This window comes from Morone saxatilis, unplaced genomic scaffold (assembly GCF_004916995.1).
Source record: "Morone saxatilis isolate NCDOM2014 unplaced genomic scaffold, NCSU_SB_2.0 Contig14, whole genome shotgun sequence".
NCBI lineage: Eukaryota > Metazoa > Chordata > Actinopteri > Moronidae > Morone > Morone saxatilis.
In genome coordinates, this window is record NW_023339696.1 from 21762443 (window position 1) to 21771336 (window position 8894).

Consider the following 8894-nt stretch of genomic DNA (forward strand, 5'->3'; position numbering starts at 1 on the left):
ATTGAATTGAACACTGAAGGAATGAAGGTGTTCTGAACTAACTTTGAAACATCATGGTAATCTTTGCAGGAAGAAAGAGAAATAAATGCTAAATTGTCTTTGCTTGTGTAATCCCATGAGAACACAAAAAAGTCAAATTCAAATATACTGCCTTTTATTATATATAACAAATTATACAAATATCAAAGAACTTAAAAACAAACAAAAAAGAAATGCATGATTAGAAAGAGAGAAAAAAAATACAAAATTAAAACAATTTTAACTGTTTCACATCAATGCATTTACCAAAAAACAATGCCAATGTCAACATGAGAGAATAAAGACTAGATTGGCTACAGATGTAAATTAAAAAAAGATAACATCTAACCTGCTATACATCACTGCGATGCAGTACATGCAAGTTTATTGTCAATGCAAAGCTAATCTGAAGACACCAACACATTTCAAATTCTAAAATTCACAGGCAAAATAAATTAAAATAAACAGTCAGTCAAGCTAGTTTGAGAGTTTCCAATTATTTGAGCAGCTGCTGTGCTGAGGTCAAAGGCAAGGTATATTCTATTAATTTATTGTAAAACATTTGGACAGAAATCATCAAACCCTCAAGAAATCTGGTGTAAAGATACTTTTTTTCCTCAGCTATGTTTGAAAATAGGTTGGAGGTTACCTCACGTTGCACAGTATTTTGTTTTATCAAAGCAATGTGCAGATCTTCATTTTGCATCTCAGAATCATGTGCCTCAAAAGAACTGACACGGAACAAAGGTATGAAGGTTCAGCAGGGCACTCCTAGTTTAGAGCTCTGTTGTTCCTACAACTTGCAGGATGACCATACACGAGAATGAACTGGATTTTTTGTTCAGTGATGCAATATTCATTTTAAAAGCTCTATGGAAAACTGGTGTAAATCAGTTATGTCATCAAAAATTGTCAAGAATATGTGACCTGCCATTACAAGCAGAAATACAGCAGAATTGGCAAAATGCATGCAGTTTTTCTGAATTAAAGACTGAGGTAAAGCTGCAGGATTTGTTGTGTTTGTATCTGAAACATCTCCCCAAGTCTATTAACATTTGTCACAAATAATTATGAATCAATAAAATTCATTTCACTTGATTTAGACAAAAAAAGGGTTTTCCACATATCGTTCATTATGAGACAGTGTCAAAATATAATGTTTAAATATACTGTATCAAGCTTTACAATATGCAGTTGTAATGTAGGCATTGAGAGTGGGTTAAGTCAATTATTATTATTATTATTATTATTATTATTATTGGAATTTCCCCATGGTGGTGGGACTATTAAAGGAATATCTTATCAATTTTCTACCACCGTTACTCTCTTGCCATACAATGTTGCTTATTGTTGTAATAATTTTTTATAATGTTGTTCTTCATAGCTCTCCATTATAAGGAAGTAGGCGGCAACCAATTAGTCCATTTTGTGCAGAAGAGTAAAATGAAACATTAAATGTCCCCTTTTATGGGAAAGCGCACAGAGCTCGAGAGGAAAATCGATCTCTGATCGGGATTGTAGGTTTAGCAAGCCAGCTAAGGCAAAGAAAGCCCGGCTATATACAACTTCCTTCATACTACACCTCTCTAAGCAGGTAATGGAGCCAGATGTAATTGGAAGATGGGTGTGACAATAAAGGTTATCCTCCCATTGGTGGTGTCAGAGTTTCATTTTCACATTAAATTTATAACCATAATTTAACTTTAAATGTAAACAAGCTTTTAAATATGGCACAAACTAAATATAATAATCATACATGATTTGAGACTTGATTTTAGATAACTTACCAACCTAATTAAATATGAACATTTGATTTTCTTTTTCTAATCTAAAGTACACACACGCATTTGATCTAATTCTATTTTTGTACTCTAATAGAATTCCCCTAACCCACAGTCACAAAAAGAAAAAGAAAGTTGAGTAATCACATTAGGGTTTTTGTCAGTTTAAAAAAAACAAAAAGGAAATGGAATGTGCCAATCTGCCAGAGCACAATATGCTGCAAACAAAAGATTTAAATATTGCTTGTATTTGATCTAATGTTTTGATTGATTGGATTTTGGATGCTTAAATGGAGTTCAGGAATTCATCTCATACATTCAATCCTTCAGTACAGGCACAATAAAAACATCACTTGGATTATTTTCCATCATATATTTATATAAATAGTAATGATCTCTAGAATATGCTGATATAAGTCAAGAAAATACAACATATTGATAAAGTTGTATGGGTGAGGTAAGATCAATCAAAATGTTTTAAAGAAGTACAGCAGGTTCACAGCATAAGTGATCATGTCATTTCTGCTCAGTGAAATAATCCCAGAGCTTCATTCCAACCAACAAACAGGGGAACCACTGTCTGGTCAACACTTTGGTTTAAACAAGATTTCTCAACAACTACTAGACAGAGACTTAATACTAAGTCCTTATTACAGGGTTGGGCAACTCGAAAAATATATCAGTTATCTGTGAATGGTTGAGTAGAGTCCTTATGACAGTGTTAGGTAACTGGAAAAATATGTTATTAGTAAATGGAGTCCATCGCTCCATCAGTCCTGGCATGACAAAGACATGGCAGGAACAGTAGAGGCGTCAAATGGGAGAGGAGTGAGTGCAAAGTCAAGGGGCAGCGTGTACAGCCAGAATATTTTCACAACTAATTGGTTTAGAGGGTTAGACACCAGAGTTGGTGATTAAAAGACTAACCAAGATGCTTTTGGTAAGTTTTATTCTGTTCCTCTTGAGATTAAAGGAAGTGTGTTTGACTAGTCTTAGTTTGGTAAAAGAGAGACTCGAATTCAGAAGGTGTACGGTTGTATTTTTCTGTTTAAAAAGAAAAAAAAATATTTTCTTTCATGACATTTTGTGAACATATTAAAGCTAAAAGGCTGCTGATGGTGGCCAGTTGGAAAATTTTAACATACAGCTCAACTCTACCTTATGATTTCAGAATCCCCTGACATTCTCAGCATTCAGCACTCAGCACCATTCGTTTCTTTCCCCACTGGGCTTATATTTCTCCCAAGAAGTTTACCCTTGTTGGATATTCAATAAAGTTCAATCTAGCGCCATCTTTAAGCCAAAATTTTATCATGGCTCACACAAGATGTTTCATAACCTCACCCCAAAGAAAAACTTAACATCTTACATTTTAGTAATATTGCAACCTTTAAAGGTAACCGGGCTTTACAGTTTTAGTCTCGTTTGATTTTTAATCCATGGTTGTATGAAATGAACTACCTTTCCTGAGTTTTTCAAACATAACATTAACATTAAAGTCTGCAGACCCTATTTACTCTCTGATACTGAATGAACCCACAAAAGAAGAATACATTTTAGTAAGTCCTTTGAATTAGTTTGATATAAAAGCATTTTGAAGAACAAGTCTGTCAAAAATGACTCCCCATATTACTATTTAAACTCAAGACAAGGTTCCAATCATCCCAAAGGTTCTATTTTATACTGACTTTACTAACATTATTATTATAACTGGGCTACTCAAAATGAAAAAATCTCATAATCTTACCGTAAATCTTAACCCACATTAACATAAATATCAATCCATGTAATCCATATAACTGTCATTATCATCATTATATCACATAATCAGTATTAAATGCATGTGGAGATCAGATTTGGCACAGGTTCACTCTCAGTCTGCACTCTGTGCTTTCAAGGAAGGACTCATTAGCAGTAAGCTGGAATTTGTGTTCCAGTCTCACAAAGATGTTCATAAAGAGTTCAACAGTTTCAGACAGCTGTTTCCTGGTCCTCTCTCTGTATCATCTGGTAATGCTGTCTGTTCTCCAGATAGGCCGCCAATTCAGCATCATGAGCCTTCTCAGCCCTGTTCTTAGGAGTATCACCCTGATAAAGAAACACAAATAATTACAAAAACAGAGATTATTTTTTCTCATTTCAACCATTTGTCCTTTATTTTCTTTTATTCCTCTAGTGGCCCAACATTTACAATCCACATTAAGCTATCTCAACAGCTACAGGCCAGGTTGTCATGAATTCCACCAGACATTTCTGGGTAAAGACCCAAAAAGTGTATTATTGTGCTTTCACTATAACAACATGTAAAAACAAAGAGGATAACTGATGAATGATTCCCATTTAAAGACCTACCCAGGTATATTGCAGGAGAGGACATGAGGTGTGATGTGGATGAAGATTTGTGACAGAAAAAGGGATTGACTTCCACTGTTGTCTTTTTATATACATGGTTTTGGTAAAGTTGTCAGTCTATGTACAGTTTGACTACCGTCACTGCAACTCTTCATTCTTTCTCACGAGTGCCTTCTTCTACCTGTCTTGGATTTCCCACAGGTTTTAGTTCATCCCAGTATTTGTTGTTTTAAGTTCCCTTCCTCTGCTTTGTTGTTTGTTTGTTTGAAATGTTCAAATCTAGTGACAATAGGTCTGTGATGAGTCTCTGTCCGATTGGCCCAAATGGAAATCGAGCCTCTCTTTTTGACTTATGGAATCAATCTTAAAAGAGAATATTACAGAAGTGGATATACACGGTTTCTTTTTATGTGAAGATAAAAGCATATGTACATGTATTTATGTATATACTTATAAGTAACTGTATATATTGATTTATTTTATTTTAATTATATTTTTCTATGTGTCACATGAAGGAACTGCCAATTTCATTTTGTTATAAAACGATGTGTTGCATTCATGGAGAGATTAAGGGGACCTTTCTCAATAACATCTAAAAGTTAAAACTGAAAACCCTTAATGTACATAACACTTTGGTACAGGACGTAACACTTTTGCACTGCAAGCTGTGATGAACACTCGGCTTTAGAAATTTAGTCTTGTTAAAAAAACAGCTTTTATTAGAGTCTTATTTTGACTTGCAAGAATGTCTCTCCTCTCCTCTATGCTGAGAAGACTGTGGTGTTTCATTACGTTCCAGCTGTTATGTCTAAAATGTGTGTGATAGTGAGTTTACAGGCTGGCTCATGCCTGTGTTGATGAGTTTTCCATTTCACATTTCTCTATAATTGAAAAGTGCTGTTGTTGTTAAAGTACCATTGTCTCCAACAGATAAAAATTAGATAATGAGAAACAACTGAATTTGAAATTAAATAAACAACACATGTCCTTGAGAGGACGAAGACATACAGGCACAACAAAACACTACACACACATATTCTAAGTTGTTTAGACTCTAATTAGTTGAGTCCAGTGTGTGTGTGTGTGTGTGTGTGTGTGTGTGTGTCTTTGGTTTAATTACTGTGAGATATAATATTGAGCGTATTGATCGGTTGTGGCTGGAGGTTTGGACTCGATGTGAAGTGAAGATGGTTCTGTGGTCTCACTGTGGGCCTGTCTCACTCTCTGCTGTGAGACATCATCAAAGTGTGTAATTAAGTGGAGCTGCAGTGTTTCTGTTGGCGCAGTTACAAATACATCCCAGGCTCAGGGTCGTGATGCAACAGCCGCTCACAAACATTTTTAATGATTAATGATTCATGATGAATGATTGGAAACTACAGTTTATAATACAATATATAAAACCATATGTGTGATACAACCTGCAGATGTATAAAAGGTCCAGTGTGACATCCTCAGACTGAATGTTTCAGCTGCAGTTTGTTTTCCATTGAACGTCCTCTGGCTCAGTTTGAAGCTCTCTGATTGGTCGGGCTGTGGTCTCCAGGGTTCACAGATAAACTGGTTTTTAACTGTTTGACTTTCTGAGAAACCCTGCAGCTGATGATGTGCTGGTTGGAGAGAATGAGGCTGAACTGGTTGCGTTTTAACGACTGAAGACACAAAATTCCTTCATAGACAGAAATCTACTAAATATGTTTTATTATTGTCATTGTTGATTCTTTTTCTTTATTTAGTTATAAACTGTAAAAAAAATTGTTTTCTCTGTAAAGTAAAACTGAAATCTTTAGATCTTCACATATTTGCATTTCGATTGTCTCACGATACATCTTTTTAAATCGTTGTAGTCAATGTTCAGTGAATTATACAAAAGAAACTGCAACTATTTTTGCAAGTTTTACTTTCTCATGTAAAAAGATTCGTAACACGAATCTCAGTTTTTAAGCTCGGGAGTTTTAGGTCGCAACAATCCTAATAGGGTCATTAAATATGTTTCATTTTTCTTGTATAAAGTTGCTTTTTTCAGTCTCTGGGCTGTAACCAAATCGACATGGAACCAATGCCGACTTTCCTTCATATCCTTCATTTTGTCTTAAATCGCGTTCATTATGGTCTATAAACAAATTTGGGGCACAGTAGGTCACCTGGTAGAGCCCCATGTAGTCCTTACTGCAGCGGCCCAGGTTCGATCCCCACCTGCGGCCCTTTGTACGCCTCTCTTTCCCCCTTCCTGTCTATCTTCACCTGTCCAATCACATAACAACATAAATATCTTAAATTGAACCTGTTGAAACCTGCAGGAATAATTGTTCTCAATCCTCCCTGAAAGGTGATAATTAAATAATGTGAACAATAACAACAATAACAACAATAACAACAATAACAGGCTGTGTTCCTGAGAGTCTCTGCTGTCGTCATCGAGCTGCAGAAACCGAACTGTCTCAGAGTTTCACAGAATGAGTCAAAGCTGCTAAATTATGGATCGACTGAAATGTTACATCTGACCCGACTGTAGACAAAGTCTGTCAGACCTTCATAGTTTCTGTATCCTGTAGCTCCTCCTCTTCCTCCTCCTCCGCCTCCTCTTCCTGTTCCTCTGTGATGGGGACAAAACCACAACTTTATTATGTCTGTACAAAAACAGTGTTACAGAAGCATTTAACAGTTATTTAATGAAGCTGATTAGATCATTTCTGACTGTTACAGAAACAAATAAAAAGCAGTTTATTCCTCGTCCCTCCTGTTTCTGTGTAACGTTGGCGGCGGTCCATCGGTCTGTGATTAGCACAGTGTTTGTTTCTTACAGCTTCAGGAGACAGTTCACTGTTTGTTCTCTCTGCAGATTAGATTTGTGTTGGTGCTGAAGATGAACTCAGACTTTATGTGCGAATGTGGAGAGGCACCACTTTATGAACTATAAATGTAACAATAGTAAAGTCACTAATTACAGCCTTACAGAGTTGATGTGTGCAGAGGTTTATTTCCAGTGGATCTGATCCATTTGAAATGTGAAATATAACATTATATGACCAAAAGTATGTGGACAGGCCTAATTAAAAAGGAGCTGTAGAGAGTCTGGTTTCACTTGCTAACAAACTGCCACATGTAGCACAATGCTAACAGCTCATTTAGGCTTTAACTCTGTGTTTCTGGTGTGAACACGAGGCTAGCAATGGGGCTGAACCCGATCAGAATAACAGGAGGTTTTCCTTCTCGTTCTAACAACATACCATTAGCATAACATTAGCATTGCTAAACATCATCATTAGTGGTATTAAGCTACTGGCGGTTTAACATCAGCTAACTCGCATTCACATGCCAACAAACAAGACACAAAGCTAACTGAACTTTATCAATGCTAAAGGACACAGAGTGAACATAACATTAGTTATTCTAATTCAAACTATATTTATGCAACCTCAGCTAACAGAACAAGTAGTTAGCGGGGCCATTAGCAAACAGTTGTTAAATTTAATATGTTCTGACGTCTCTAATTGTCGTTAACTTGGTACAAATGAGCAGAAAGATTCACTAGCGGGGGGTCAGATACAGTTTATGTCAGGGGGATCCGGTTTCTTGCTACTTAATGCTACACAGGTAGCATTAACTGTAATACTAATTAGCTGCCAACGAAACCAATTAACAAAAGTAAAGTGAGACAAACGAGAGCAGAGAGACGCTGTGTGTCAGACAGACTCCGAGTCTGAATCCACGTCGTCCTGATCTGATGTGTGTTTGTCTCCACAGTCTGAAAATTACACCGTGCTTCATATTTAATTACTGCAGAGCCGGAGCCTGTTGATCCTCTTCAGTCAGTGTGACCCACATCCAGCTTTTATTTAGCTCTGAACGTCTGCGTCACACCCACAACTCACCCAGCCCCGAACGCCTGCACCCAGCTCCTCTCCTGCAGCCCCGTCAGCGGCTGTTTGTTCAGATGCTCGCTGACGGATTCTCACCTGTCGGGTTTTACCTGCTTCAGTCGGGAGTGTCACACACACACTTCACACACTTCACACACTTCACACACTTCACACCGACACACACTTTGATTCAACTTCTGCCAAAACTGTTTCATAAACCGTTATGTAACTTTACAAAGATAATACTGATTTTTAACCCTAAACAGCTGGAATTTATGTTCAAAGTGAGCAGATTGACACTGAAATTAGATGGATTCAGGACTTTAAAGGAGTTTTAACAAATCTAATTATCGGCTGTTATTTGGACTTTTGATGATCACTTCAGGAAGTCGGCTCGGTTAAATTTCCCATTAACCAGGAAGCAGAGAGCTGTTTGCTTCCTCCTGTTGTTTCCTGTAAAATCTGACAGTTAGGGAAGGACTAATCACAGGTATTGATCGGTGTTTACAGCAGCCAATAGGCTGGGTGTTTGTTACGTCCCCAGTGCTATGCTGCTAGCGCTATGAGCAGCGTCTACCTTCCAGCGAACACAGGACCAAAATCAAGATCTGAGACCGGCGGCACCAGTTTGATAGTTTTCTTGCCAGGATTGACTCGTAGCGTCCCGGGGCGGAGCTAACAGCAGTTAATGTAGCTCTACAGAAGGTGTTTGTACTCAGTGAGGACAAAGATTGTCTGTAACGGCCCTCAGAAACACTCCGACGACGTCAGAATTCTGCAATTTCCCAGCTTGGGATCAATAAAGTATATCTATCTATCTATCTATCTATCTATCTATCTATCTATCTATCTATCTAGAAGAGAGAAAGCGTTTGATTGG

At 37.1% G+C, this 8894-nt stretch overlaps 3 protein-coding genes across 3 annotated transcripts in view; all 3 read right to left on the minus strand.

Moving 5' to 3' along the window:
• LOC118322549 (la-related protein 4B-like) overlaps positions 1-833 on the minus strand; it is a 3246-nt gene extending 2413 nt beyond the window's left edge. The window contains exon 1 of the mRNA XM_035654261.1: positions 816-833. Within this exon, the coding sequence (XP_035510154.1) occupies positions 816-833 (18 nt within the window). The remainder of the gene's footprint in view (positions 1-815) is intronic.
• On the minus strand, positions 138-3890 carry LOC118323556 (diacylglycerol kinase zeta-like; the record flags this gene model as incomplete). Its single annotated transcript, XM_035655551.1, is given in 1 exon segment — positions 138-3890. A coding segment is annotated over 1 exon segment (120 nt), but the record flags the coding sequence as incomplete, so codon positions are not given.
• Positions 3891-6317: 2427 nt separating this feature from the next.
• The window catches only part of LOC118322550 (keratin, type I cytoskeletal 9-like), a 5309-nt gene continuing 2732 nt past the window's right edge, over positions 6318-8894 (minus strand). Inside the window, exons 3-4 of the mRNA XM_035654262.1 lie at positions 6657-6747; positions 6318-6395 (exon numbers count right to left, since the gene is read on the minus strand). Coding sequence (XP_035510155.1) covers positions 6318-6395; positions 6657-6747 — 169 coding nt within the window. The remainder of the gene's footprint in view (positions 6396-6656; positions 6748-8894) is intronic.